Raw genomic sequence first — 15295 nt, forward strand, 5'->3', positions numbered from 1 at the left:
CAGAGAAATAAGTCTCGGTCGCTCCCCCCCCCCCCCCCCCCCCCCCCCCCCCCCCCCCCCCCCAAATGCAAAAACCTAAAAATGACGTCAAACTACAAGACCGATATGGTTCTTGTATCAGGCTGTAAGTTAACGATGGCTAAGGCCAGACACTAGAGCCCCCCAAAACTTACAGTTTGACGTCATGTTTTATGTTTGTGCACCGCCTAGTGAGTTGTTATTAGTAGAACTCAAGGAAACGAGTGATTCCATTGGTTGATCTATTGAATACAACTCACGATTTGTTTTCTTTTGCGGCCAAAGACTTGTCTTTTGGCGTCATTTTGTGGTCAGTGTCAGACTATAAGTTAACGATGGCTCCGGTCTGGGTCAGATTATATTTTCACTGTGATGTTTTGAAAGAGGATACACTTATAATATAGTTATTTTCATTCATAAAATATGACATATCGCCTCAACACGGCATCATGTCGAGATAAAATTGTTGCAAAAACCCAAATGGAGATTATAACATCTTTCTCGTCTTCGTCTTAGTAAATAAGCCAGTCGAATAGATTACATATTGACCACCGCTAACCTTCACCTTGCACCGAACTGAACTTGTATTGAGTTGGGTCACCATATAACTTCTTACGTCACTTCCATAATAAAAACAAAGGGGAGTAATACGCAACATTATGATGTTAAATTAGGAAATTAAGGAGCAGGCACCAGTGTAAGATAAAGATCTGAACAAGTGTATATGAAAGGTGCCAGACAAAGCAAGAAAGAAAAATACCATCCCAAAAAATAAGTCTACCTCGACCGGTAATCAGAAGGTCTGAGGTTCGGTACCCAGTTGAGGCAGACTGCTTTTTGGGATGCTTTGTTTCTCTTGTATTTTTCTCTCTTGCTTTGTCTGGTACCTTTCATACACACTTGTTCAGATCTTTATTATGATGTTATTGTTGTTGTTGTTGTTGACACTTTAAATTAACCGAAAATCTACTTCTAATCTCGACTTACTTAAAAATAATATTCAGTCTTCTGTTATTTTATATTTATTGACTTAAACGTTGATTTTAGAGGAAATTGTACATCTGGGGTGTTATAATACAGTATTTGACACGTAATATTGAATATTTCGTAGCCTCGAATATAGCCCCTCACAAGGTCGGGCTAAATCTCGGTCCGAAAATTCAAAATACGGTCAAAAACTGTTATATTATAATTGAAAAATATGAGACACGAGTTAAGTTGTGTTTCATTGAGGAAATGAATCGTATTTCTGCAAGAGACAAAAAAAACCTAAACTTTAATTTTTCTGATCAAGATTAGCCTAAGCTAAAACATCTTTTTGGATTCAGGGTTAACCTGGCATAGCTAATGGTAATTTTGAGATTACTTACTTACTTAATCCTCTTCGGGCCTTGAGGCACATAGGGCATCCACCAGACATCTCCATTTTTTGCGATCGGCTGCTTTTGCGGTGGCTGTATTCCAGGACAGGCCTGCTTCCTTTAATTCTTTCTCCATGGTCCTTCGCCAGGTTTCTTTGGGTCTTCCCCGCTTTCTCTTCCAATCTGCTGTCCAGTACAAGGCTGTCTTGGGAAGTGACCCTTTTTCCATTCTAGCCACATGACACAGCCAACGCCATCTTCTTCTTTTTATTTGGCTATCAATGCTAGTGCAGTCAGCTTTCTTTAATAGATCCACTGTTCTTATTTTTGTAGGCCAAAATAAATTAAAAATTCTTTTTAAACACTTGTTCTGAAAGGCTTCTAGTTTCTGTATTAAGGAGGATGCCATTTTGTCAATTTTGAGATTACGGGTCACAAATTCCAGGGAAGTCCCAGGTTTTCTGCTGACCAACATTTTATTTGCGTGTTTTTATTTTTTTTTCTTGCTCAGGGCACGATGTAACTGAAAGTCGGATATTTCTTTTGTCTTAATAAATAAAACAAGAATATCACATCACATAGTATTTTGTTATACCAGCATTCCTTCTTTCATTAAACATGTGAACTATTACGAGGGACAGCAATAAACGTTTCTTTTGTTATATATTATGTTGGCCGAAGAAGGGTTTTGAGCCCGAAACGTTCCGTGTTTGGTATTTTGTTCTGTTTTGACGATGTTATATTCATTTTTTGTTTATTACTTTGGACACATGATAACTATGGATCTGGAAAGGGTTTTTTGAAGAACCGGTTACTTTTAGTTGTGAGTCGATGTTGTCGTATTATATGGTATGACATTCCCTTTCGGATCGGAAGGTCATGGGTTCGAGGCTCGCTTGGAGCATAGTGGAGTCCTTGGTAAATGCTCTTTGCTCACATTCTCTCACCCTACTCAGGTGTAAAATAAGGACCTGATCGTTAACAGCGCTGTCTCTGTCCGGAAAAATGTAGTATGATCGCCAAACAGGCGTCATGTCTCGTTTTACATGATATGTGTTTCTGTTGGTCAGGGAGTCTTTTATTTTATTTTTTCAAAAATGATCTTTTCTATAGAGCTATATCCACTAAACGTGCTCAAAGCGCTTTACAAAGGGCCACTGATAAACAGCAACATTATAACATGTAGAACGAGTCATGGCACCTGTTAGGCGATATTACATTTTTTCTGACAGAGACAACGCTGTTAACGACCAGGTACTAATTTTACACCTCAGTACGATGAGAGAATGTGACTAAAGAGCTTTCCTTTTCCAAGGGCTTAACTATGCGCCGAACTCAGAACCTTCCGATCCGAAAGCGAGTATCATACGGCGGCTATGTGGTCTAGTGGTATGATACTCGATTTCGGTTCGGAAGGTCCTGGGTTCGAGCCTCACTGGGCGCATAGTTGAGTTCTTGGAAAAAAGTCTTCAATCACAAACGCTAAGAACTCTTTTCCTCCTGATACACCTCCTCCTCCTCCTCCTCCTCCTCCTCTTCCTCCTCCTCCTCCTTCCCCTTCTTCTTCTTCTTCTTCTTCTTCTTCTTCTTCTTCTTCTTCTTCTTCTTCTTCTTCTTCTTCTTCTTCTTCTTCTTCTTCTTCTTCTTCTTCTTCTTCTTCTTCTTCTTCTTCTTCTTCTTCAACTTCGTCAAATTTATTATTATTATTATTATTATTATTATTATTATTATTATTATTATTATTATTATTATTATTATTATTATTATTATTATTATTATTATTATTATTATTATTATTATTATTATATTATTATATTACTATTATTATTCATTATCATTATCAACACATCGTTATGATAATCAAAATCATTATCATCATAAATATCATTTTTGTTGTCAACCTCATCACCATCGCCGTGATTATCATCAATATTGTCATTAATATTAACATCATCATCATCATCATCATCATCATCATCATCATCATCATCATCATCATCATCATCATCATCATCATCCTCATACTCCTCCTCCTCCTCATCATCATCATCATCATCATCATCATCATCATCATCATCATCATCATCATCATCATCACCATTACCAGAATCAAGTATACATTCTTACTTATTTTATATCCTACCTCAGGCTTCAATTACTTTGTGAGGCCCATGCTCAAACTGTGTGACAACATCACCAGGATGGACAATGGGTCAAAGGTCACTCTCAACAATGTGTGAATTCATCAAGTGAAACAGTTGTAAAACTATCATCATAATCACATCACACTACTTCATCAACAAAGTTGGTTGCTGTATATTTGTCATCTGTACAACTAACTGTCCCTGCAGTCGTAATCATACTAGTCAAAATGTTAATATTTGGAGCTTACGCCGGACAGAGGCTGACCTTAGAGGTACCCATTGGGATGACTGTGATGAACTTGAAGGAAATGATTCAAGAAAAGCTTGGGATATCAGTTGACTTGTACAGGTGAGATACCAATCATATTTTTTAAAACTTTCTCCTGCCAGTAATTTTCAGGATTTTCCCCCAAACGTCACACCCAACTAACACAAAATATGTTTTTTTTATCAATCAAACACAATAGCAGTGGAGTTCTTGCGATACATACTTAAGCAAAACCAGCGGCGTGGCGTATTGACGTCATATGGTGGTGCCATGATTAGAAGAAGAAAAAAAATCTAAAACAGTGAACACGGTTAAGAGGAGAGAGCACGTGTTAAAAACTCTCTTTTTTGGAAGGGTGGGGGGAGGGTCGATAGTTTCTACGTGGACAAAACTCACAAAAACAAATAATTCATGAAAACAACAAGCCACAACACTGAGATACAAGTCCCGTATGAAAAGGTCTTTGTAATTATTCTTTGTCCACCATTTAAAGGATTGGTTTTGGTCGATAATGCAATCAATATGTGATAAATGTAAATCAAAAGAGAAAAAAAACCTATGACAGAAATTACTTTCTTTTAGTACTTGTAAAGAAAATCTGCACGGCGATGTTTCATCTCTGCAAATCTTTTTATAATGTGTTTATTGAAATTTGGAATGGCATCTATTTCGGCTTTGTGAACTGACAGAATCATTAATGAATGTAACCGCTCCTATTTCATTGAATTTTGCAAGAAATTTTTTACTCTTTTAAGGGTGCTAAAACAATGTTCAGGAGGTTAAGAATTACGATGGAAGTGGTTAAGGTCACTATAGCCTATAGATGTCCATGATTTGTCAGTGTTTGTTGTATCTGTAAAAAGTAGACAATATAAACAAAAGACTAAACTAACTGTGAGCCATTCATGTCTGTCATACCATGTCACTGAAAAAGAGCGTTTTCGAGATTTCCACACCTGTGTTAATTCAAAATCAGTTCGTTGGTGAGGAACTAGTCTTTTTATTTCTAATTTGTCATCTAGTGTCAATCTCCCAAACGGTCGGTGAAGTAAAGAGTCAACTTGATTCATTGCAATTCATTGTTTAACAAAACAAAACTTCAAAGTATATCTCAAATAATGGAAATCAGTGGAATACGATTAATGATTGCACAAATAAAAGGTAGATTCAGATCTTAATGCATCACAAAGAAAAAAATCACTCCACTTAAGTACTTAAAAAATCTAAAAACACACCAAAGTATAACTGTTGACAATCTTCGCTTTCTTTCTCAGACTGACACAAATACACACGCACAAACACACACATACACACAAACACACTTTTTATCTGTTTTCGTATATTACATGAAGCTTTCATTCAATTTCACATTGTTATTTTCATTAAAACACATATAAAATGGACATTGCGCTATTTTTATTTATCCCCAGACAAGACAAGAAAGTGCTGGTATTATCCTATGCAGGTGCTGACTTGGGTGATAAGTGGGTCTTTTCCGACTTGGGGATCGTGCCTGGGACCACGATACGTGTAGAGCTCAAAGAGGAGATCAAACCTGCCCTGTACATCAAGTGCACACACAACCAGGAGACCATTAGCGTTTATGATGACATCACTATAGCGCACATGCAGCTTGATCAGGTAAGAGTGTTTAGAAAACTAAATAAAAACTTTGCCAGTTTCATTTTACCTTCTTCCTAATATATGCATATACATTAAACATAGGCATAGGGATATTGACCTTAACGTCATTGGCTTAAAAAACTTAATAACCTTTTACATTATTTGGGGTTATTTAATATTTTTCAGGTCCGCAGTATGGCGTCCCAGAAATCAGGTCTTCCCGTAGGCATATTCCGTCTGACGACAGTGGACGGTGTGGAGATGTACGACTCACATCGCTTAGAGGACTATGGCGTGGATATAGGACACACCATCTGTTTGGAGACGTGGGATGGCTGGGACGAATTTCTTATTCTCTCCATTCGTGGTTTCACACCTCAGGTAAACATTAGAAGATAAGGTACAAATTCAGATCTAGCCACTGGGTCTTCAAAAATTATTAGGTCTTTGGAGGCGCAGTTAGTTCGTTTTAGGACTATGGTAGTTAGTTCGTGGATTCACGCTTTCAGATCGGAAGGTGCTGGGTTCCAGCCTCGCTGGGCGCATAGTTGAGTCCTTGGAAAAAGCTCTTTACTCACATTCTCTTACCGTATTCAGGTGTATAATGAGTACCTGGTCATAACAGCGTTGTCTGTCCGAAAATAATATCGACTAATATACGTTCTACGTGTCAAGTGTTGCTGTTGGCCAGGGACCCCTTATAAAGCGCCTTGAGCACGGTTGGTGGATATTGCTCTATATAAAAGCTCAATTATTAATTTTAAAGTGGCGCAGTTAGTTGTAGACGACTATGGCGTTGATATATGACATACCATCTGTCTGGTGACGTGCGATGGCTTGGATGAATAATTTCTTATCCTCTCCATTCGTGGATCCACGCCTCAGGTAAACATTAGAAGATAATGTATAAATTCAGATCATACCACCCGGCCTTCAAAATTTATAAGGTCTTTAGAGGCGCAGTTAGTTGTAAAATTTAACTTTTATATAGAGCAATATCCACTAAATGTGCTCAAAGCGCTTTACAAGGGGTCCCTGGTCAACAGCAACACGTAATATTTAGGACGGGACATGACATGACGCATTTTAGGCGAAATTTCAATTATTTTTTTTTGGACAGAGACAACGTTGTTACACCTGAATACGGTGAGAGAATGTGAGTACAAATAAATAAGGCCTTTAGAGGCGCAGTTTGTTCCTGTTAGGACTATGGCAGTGAATTCATTGATTCATGCCTCAGGTAAACATTTGAAGATACGTTTGAAATTCAGATATGACCACCGGGCCTTCAAAAAGTATAAGGTCTTAAGAGGTGCAGTTAGTTGTAGATGACAATGGCGTGGATATAGGACACACCATCTGTTTGGAGACGTGGGATGGCTGGGACGAATTTCTTATTCTCTCCATTCGTGGATTCACGCCTCAGGTAAACATTTGAATAAGGATCTGGCAAAAAGTATAGGAAGCAAAGCTTCCTTGACTGAGGATTGAACCTCAGACCTCCCGATCACCGGACAGACGTACTTCTATTACACAACGGAGGTTACCAGATAGTTGGGACGAGGATCAAAACATTCGAGTAGCTCCATTTTTATTTTTGAAACTACTAAAGCTACCAATTACAAGCAGGCAGTGGTTTAAGATAAAGATCTAAAAGAGTGTGTTTCAAGCCGAAGGTAAGAAAGAAAAATAATAGAAAAAAAACATTCCCAAAAATCAGTCTTCCTTCGGTGCAGTCGATATGAGATAATTTGACTAGGAATCGAAACAGACCTTTTGAATTCCGCTTAGACGTGTTACCATTACAGTAAAATTCATATTTGTGAACCGGATCTTCAAAAATTATTTGGTTACTTAGAAGCGCAAATCATGTAATTATTAAGCACCCATCTTAGTGGCATTGTTGTGTAATACTCCCTCTTGAACCGGTAGGTTTTAGATTCGAATCCTGCTTTTTTGTGTGGTGAATTGTTGAGTCCTTGGAAAATGCCATTCACTCACATTTCTCACCGCACTCAAGTGTAAAATGTGCTCTAGCGATATGACAATCGCCTTCGGACCGGAAATTCCAGGGTTCGAGTCCCACTCTGATCGGTGTATAGTTATTATAACAGACTCTTTATTCATATTATCTCACCGTCCTCAGGTAGTAAATGGGTACCAGGGTCTTAACAGCTTTGCCTATGTCGAAAAATGATTGTTACCGTGTCTCACAGAACCCATGTCCCGTCCTACATAAATGCATTAAGTTGGTATTGAGCTATTTAAAAGCTCAATTGCTTTATAATTGGTGAAAAACTTCATCAATTGATTAAAAAGTGAAAAAAAAACACCCTTTATAATTTTCCAGGTGATGGCGCAGATTGGAGGAGATGAGGTTGTGGCCAGATATCAAATGAAAGTGGCCATATTCATAGCTGCCCACTTTGGCCATGTGGATCTTGCACGTGGTATGCTAAGACAAGGAATTCGATCTGATGAGCCAACTGGGTACCATCCTGCCAGGCAGTGGTGTAAGGTGAGGAGAACAAATAGTGGATTTATTTTACTGACCAAACAATCTTTTAAAATTTTGGCCAGATAAATATCGTTGATCGATTCAGCATGCTAATTAATGAACACCTTGAAAGTATTTGTTACAAATTCAAATAAATCTTTTAATATCCTGTTAGAGTCTCTTTAATAGTTTTTTTTTTTTTGGAAGGGGAGGGGGGGGGGGGTTGTTGTTGTTTTTGTTTTGTTTTTGTTTTTGTTTTTTTTGGGGGGGGGGGGGGTGGTTACGCGATTTACCTCCCTTAGTATAATATAGATTACTGTACCATCTTACTTTTATAATGAGTCCCCGGCTTGCGCTTCCAAAAATCTTTTCAATTGTTGGAAAACAAAATCACCTGTTAGGTTAACAAATAAAAAGTTATATTGAAAGTTCTCTTTTTTCTATTGTGAATGATATTCATTTTCATTCTCCATTTACTTTCTACAGGGTAAAGGTCATATCGACTCTCTAAAGTGTCCCGTCCACGAGGCGACTCTGAACGGCCAATTAGGCGTGCTGCGCCTTTTCGTCAACCACGACGTCACTTGCCTCAAAGCCAAGGACGGAAACGATCTGGAGCCGCTCAACATCGCGTTACGGAAGCAAATAAAAAACTGTGCCTCTTTCATTTTAACGAAACAATGGAGTAAAATCAACATTAACAAAAACTTCGCCCTCCATCTGGCAACGTATACGAGACTAAAACAATGGTGCGAGAGAGCTAAAGAAAGAGCTTTGTTGAAGTACGGCCAAACCAAAACAACACTAAAAAGGCGAAATTTTTACACAGGGCCTTTGATAAGTCACGGTATAATAGTCGACGGTTTTTCCCAAAGCTCCATGACTGGGAAAACGAAAGACCAGTAGTTAAAGGATGAGAAAGAGAAAGAAAAAGAGCGCCTGCGCAGACCGAACTTTGGAGTGAGTGTAAGCGAGTTGATGGGGTCGACAGAGGAGCCGGAGACATACTTTAAGTCCGTGGGGACCCAACAGAGATTGAATCAAGGTCAGAAAACCGGGCAGAGATGGAGTAAAGCTTTCCTTGTGAAGAGGGGATCCAAAATTAACCTTGACGATTCGATGCGAGAGACAGGTGAATTACTTTTGTCACATCGGTATTAGTTAAAAAAAATAAATGAGCTTTTATATAGCGCAAAATCCGCTTAAAGTGCCAAAAGCGCTTTACAAGGGGTCCCTGGTCAACAGCATCATTTAACATGTAGGGCGGGACATAACGCCTGCTAGGCGATATTACAATTTTTCGGTAAAGACAACGCTGTTAACGGCCAGGTACTCATGTTACACCTGAGTACGATGAGAGAATGTGAGTAAAGAGCCTTTTCCAAGGGCTCAACTATGTGCCGAGCACGAGGCTCGAACCCAGGACCTTCCGATCCGAAAGCAAGTGCCATACCACAAGACCATATAGCCGCATATGTTTATCTTTTATCTCACAAAACTTTGGATTTAACCTTGTATGAAAGTTTAATGAAAGTGAAAATAATTTTGATGAAACGAGAGCATACAAAACTATCAGCAGACCTTCAGATCAGGTAGATTGCGAAAACTGCAAAGGGAATCGGGGTAAGATCCTTAGATTAACCAAACTTGCGTACTATGCACAACACCAAAAAACAAAAACAAACTAGATCTTACTGAGTTAGGGTGTCTCGAGTCCCTGAAAGATAATCATAACCGCCGTCCTTCTCCACCTACTCATCATCCATCCTTTCTTTCTTCTCCTCCTCATCTTCATCATCATCCTCCTCATTCCCTTCCCCTTCCTCCTCTTCCTCTTCATTATCATCATCATTCTCCGCCTCCTCCTCCTCCTCCTCCTCCTCCTCCTCCTCCTCCTCCTTCTCCTCCTCCGTTTCCTCCTCATTATCATTATCATCATCATCATCATAATCATGCTCCTCCTTCTCCTTCCCCTCCTCCTCATTAACTTCATCATCATCCTCACCACCATCATCATCATCATCAACATCAACAATTTCAATATCATTATTACAGCTATATCGTATTCTCAACAGGTGATGCCAAAAAGGCGGTCTCCATCAAATCCCCCGGGGAATCAGGAACTCCAAAACCAGGCACTGCTCAGGACGGAAGCGAAGACCCCGATGACGTTGTTGCCAAGCTACCGAACATCATGCAACGAATGCGCATGCGCCTGCTAAGCCAATCACAACCTAATCTTTCAGAAGAAAAAGATAGTAAACAAAATGAAACCAACAGCACTCGCGCTGTGAAGTCGGAAAGAGACAAACGCGACGCCGGTGGGAGTCAGTCCGTCGTGGCAAAATTAACCAAATCAAAAAACGCTTACTTCATGTCATCTCAGAGTCGTGGAACGTTACAGCCAGCATTGCCTCCATCTCAACAACCGTCTCAGCTTAATCCTGTTGGCAGCAGTAATAGCTTCAATCCTCCGCCTTCAGAACGAAGCGACCGATCTAAAATCATGGATCTAAAATCCTCAATGAGCGTCGCATCAGACAGAAGCGAAGTATATCCTCGAGGCAAAATCCACACGGCTCAATCTATGACGTCAGCTTCCTCAAATATTGACGACGTCATCGCGGAAGAGGACGAGTCGGATTCGAAACCGAAAGTAAAACGATTCATTCGACGGGCTAAGCGCGTGCCAAAGGCGAGGTCAAGTGAAGGGTCAATCCCATTGCCTTTGGTGAGCTTGGAGCAAGACAGACGACCTTTCTTTTATCACCAAGGTCAACGAGAGGACGACATCGTAGAACCTGCCCTTGACCTCGTGTCAAAGTACAAAGGTCATTCGTCTAGGGAACGAGCGATTGAATCCCTTACTATGGCAAACAGTTTCTCTGAGAAGCCCTGGTTGGGACAAGTCAGACTGGCTTTGAATTTAACCAGTAACTCAATTAAAAGGAACGTTAGAAGATTACGCTCAAGAAACCAGAAAGTCATTTAGGAACTTATAAATAGAATGAAGATGACGTCACTCAGGCCTTTGTTATCCGGGTTTATGAGTAATTCTCACTAAACTGTATTAACCAGACAATAAACGTTCATGGTTACCCTTAGTTTTGTGTGTTGGCCCGGTTTACTTCCGGGCGGCAATGTTGTGAGCTTCTTAACCAAGCGCATACTATCTATACCTTACCGGGGTTCTTTCTCATAGAGGGGTTGGATGTCATGGTCTTCCACAATAAGTATCTGTCTAGCGCCATTTTTGAGCAGTTCTGTTTTGTTGATAAAGTGGAAACCGAAACGTCCACAGTATTTGTCTTCGTCTTATAAATTGAAGATTACATTTCAATACGTATCTTTATTTTTGTTATTTAGGTTTTCATTTTGATTTTCAACTCACATTTAAGAATTCTCATATAATCAATACCAATGAGCTGTAAAAGGGAGATTACAGAGAATATATATAATAAGTATTGTTTAATCATTGGAGTTACGGACTTATTATTCAAAATAAATTCATAAAATGCAGAATTTTTGCTGTCTTTGTAGAAAATAAAAAGAAATGCTATTTCATGATTCGGATGTAACACATTACATACTATGTGTGTTCGAAGTTAGACTCAGCATGGGAGGTGCCAGACAAAGCAAGAAAAAGGTCGACTGATGATTTTATTGTGATGATCTTTTTTTCTTGTATTTTTCTTTCTTTCTTTTTTTGTCTAACACCTTTCATACACAGTTGTTCAATTCTTTATCTTGCACCGGTGCCTGTTCCTTATTTTCTTATTTCGAATGGGAGCGCTGCAGATTCCATGAATTCACGATGTAAAGCACACCGTGCGCTCGACACAATATTTCCACTAAGAGTTTTATCAGTTGGAAAACATTGAACCCATACACAATCCATACAGTCGCATCTCAATAATCCGCACACCCCGGTTCAAATAATGCAATGGGATAAACGAGAAATTAAGTTGTCCGCTTATCCAACCATCAACCACCTTGGATGGTCTCCCTTAGAAAACAGACGGAAAGAACAACGATTAACTCACTCAACTTTAACACTGACTTTATAAGTAGTTAACCCGGGTTAGTTTAACCCCATGACTATTTATTACATTTTTAAGAGACAAATTAAAGGCGTAATATCAAAGCTAATGTTTTTAGTTTATACATGTTAATGATAGTTGAATAAAACAATCTTTGCTTCAGCTCATTTTAAATACATATTTTTCAATTTTTAAAAGTAGCAAAAAGCTCTTGGATTGAGTGAGTTAACTCTTATAATCAAAATTAAAAACAAAATGACAGCCATATCCCCAGAGCAACTAGACATACAACGAAATTCACGCATTCAAAAGAAAAAAACAATTCAAAAACACAAAATAACACCAATCTGCAAATTCAACCGAATCATGTGTGAGCATAACAGATATAGATCTAGACATATTCAAGCAAATATTATCAAACTACTTCAGCCTAAACACCAATAATTTCCTACACATTCAACAACTCTCTCCGCCCTCGGATACAATTCCTCGAGTCTTGAGTCGACTTCGAGCATAGCCATCGTTAAGTTATATAGCCTGATACGGAAACCCCAAAAGACTGGAATTTTGACGTCATTATTTGGATTTTGCACCGCCTAGTAAGTTGTCGTTAGTAGAGCTCATGGAAACCAGTTGTCCTATTGGTTGAACTATTGAATACAACTCACGATTTGTCTGTGGTCAAAGACTGGCATTTTGACGTCATTTTTTGGTCAGTGTCAGGCTATAAGTTAACGATGGCTACGCTTCGAGTAACAATCCGATTCAGAGTCAGATCATGTATTGTGCACATATAGATAGAATGAAGTTGACGTCACTCTGGTCTTTGTTATTGTTTTTTTTTTGTTGCCATCCATGTTTATGAATAATTCTCACCAAAATGTATTAGCCAGACTATAAACGTTCAAGATTACACAGTTTTGTGTGTTGGTCCGTTTTTTCCCCGGATGGCAATGTTGTAAGTTTCTTAGTCAAGCGTACACTATCTATAAAGTGCTTCTCCCAGCGAGGTGCTTGTAAAACTGATATTCTTGATAAAGTGAGTAAATAAAGAGACAAAGATTATTTCGACATAATATTATGTATGAGTGCGCTTGCATATTTCTGTTTTCATGCGCTCGCGTGCGTGTATATATGTGCGTGTGAGCGCTACAGAAATGCATTTATTCATTGTAAACCGTTGAAAACTGTTTTATGTAATCACTCGTGTCAGAGAGTAATAGAATGGCAGATAGAAAGAGAGAGAGAGAGAGAGAGAGAGAGAGAGAGAGAGAGAGAGAGAGAGAGAGAGAGTGGTGGGGGGGGGGGGGGGAGGGAAGAGGGAGCGGATAGTTCAAAGAGTGAAGGTGTCTGTGTGTGTATTTGCGAGAGACTGAGATAAAGGGAAGAGAGAGAGAGAGAGAGAGAGAGAGAGAGAGAGAGAGAGAGAGAGAGAGAGAGAGAGAGAGAGAGAGAGTTAAAAGGATATGTGGAATATAATATTTATTAAATTACATGCTTTTTTCTATAATTTGACTCAATGCATGTTAAACATGCCTAAATTAATTGTCCATGTATAAATTAATGAATGATTTATTTGTTACTGGATTCAAGTATTATGTTAATTTTTATTTCTATTGATATTTTCATATAAAGCAACTGTGATAGCCTTGCAATAAACTGAATTACAGAAATTTTGTCCTTATAACTTTTTTTATATGTGTTGTTTTAGAAAAGTGGGTGGAGCAGGCACTTATGTTGATAATAACAAGAAATGAAGTGAGTAGGAAAGTGCCAGAAGACAATAGAGAATAAAAATGGGGCCTCGAACCCGCGACTTTACTGGTACGACAACTCCGCCTGGCTGGGGAGAGCGTGACTCTACCGTATGAGCTATTCACCACTCAAAAAAGTGGTTACTCCAAATACCGGAGCTTACTCAATATTTCAATCGTTTCTATGTCACATGTTTGTATCGAGAATTTGGCCATTAAGCTTCAATGCTGGCTAACAAACTTTGCGGCGTTTGAGTGTGTGTTGAACCCATGACCTAAATAAGTCGGGGAGAGCGGTTCAAGATAGACAAAGAGTTTGAAACCATTTTTTTCTTCATTTCTAGTTATTATATGTGTAAGTGCATGTCTGATAGAATATTATGATTTATTCTATCGGCGATAAATGATTTAGGATAACACTGGAAGGGGTGGGGCAGGGGGGGGGGTAGTATACAAGAGGAAAAGTGGTAGATTAGGTAAGGCATTGAACTTCCAATATATGGAACCCCGTTTTGATCCCTTCTCTCATCATCATATCTTTTTCTAGAGCAAGAAATGTAGCACCTATTGTTCACGTTACAGCGCGGCACTGCGGCTTAAGCTAGGGTCATCACGGGTTTTGTTTTCCAGATCAACACTATAGATAGTATGCGCTTGGCTAAGAAGCTCATAACATTGCCATCCGGAAGTATAACGGACCAACACACAAAACTGTGTGTATCCATGAACGTTTATAGTCAGGTAAATAAAGTTCAGTGAGCATTACTCATATACGCGGATGGCAAAAAGCAATAACAAAGACCTAAGTGACGTCATCTTCGAACTATCTATAGAATAATTTTTTTTTGCTAATGGTGAATAAAGAAGGAATTTAATAAATGAATTTATTAATTCATTAATTATGCTTATAATATAATTATTGTCTCCTCGTCTCACAGAACTGAATAATTTTGTCTCCATGGTTTGATTACAACTAGTAGTCCTTCATAGCTTTACGACTCAGGGAGCTCGAGTTTATCCCGGTTTCCATACAGTGAAAAGGACAATATCAATTAAATGCTACCCTCTGGATATGACGCAAAGTACTTTCTGCCAGATATAAGAGTCCCAGTTTCCAATCACTGCTGGTTTCAATTTTTGTTTTAAGAAATCGTGTCTAAGTTAAGAGAATTTAGTTTTTGTTTCTGCAACTTCAAAAGAGTCAGATTACCCAGTTTTGATTAATTTGGTTGTAAACACAATTTTATTCACCCAGATAATGCAAGTGGCAGTGTGGCTCAGCGGTACGGTCATTGCTTCGTACCCAAAAGATACCGAGTTCGATCACCCGCAGCTGCACTATGTGACCTTGAGCAAGTCACCTCGCCCTAGCTTAATTTGCGGCGCTGCACTGCGGCTGACTCCTGGGTTATTCCAGTCTTCCCTTGGAATAGGCCCTGGAGACAAAGTTCCCCTATAGAATGAATGACGGAAATTTTATTTTATTTTATTTATAATGATGACAAAATAAAACAAACGAGAGGGCCATAATATTATGCTTTGTTAAGCAAAATAATTATTTTAATTTTTAAAATTAACAACATAAATAGG

At 38.8% G+C, this 15295-nt stretch overlaps 1 protein-coding gene across 1 annotated transcript in view; it reads left to right on the top strand.

Moving 5' to 3' along the window:
• The window catches only part of LOC144967517 (uncharacterized), a 25578-nt gene extending 13290 nt beyond the window's left edge, over positions 1-12288 (top strand). Inside the window, 6 exon segments of the mRNA XM_078904893.1 lie at positions 3528-3872; positions 5222-5432; positions 5601-5795; positions 7765-7932; positions 8398-9043; positions 9987-12288. Coding sequence (XP_078761019.1) covers positions 3751-3872; positions 5222-5432; positions 5601-5795; positions 7765-7932; positions 8398-9043; positions 9987-10903 — 2259 coding nt within the window. The 5' untranslated portion in view covers positions 3528-3750 and the 3' untranslated portion in view covers positions 10904-12288.
• Positions 12289-15295: the final 3007 nt, after the last annotated feature.

Source organism: Berghia stephanieae, chromosome 3 (assembly GCF_034508935.2).
Source record: "Berghia stephanieae isolate SIO BIC M18660-M18661 chromosome 3, UCSD_Bste_1.3, whole genome shotgun sequence".
In the NCBI taxonomy this organism is placed as follows: Eukaryota; Metazoa; Mollusca; class Gastropoda; order Nudibranchia; family Aeolidiidae; genus Berghia; species Berghia stephanieae.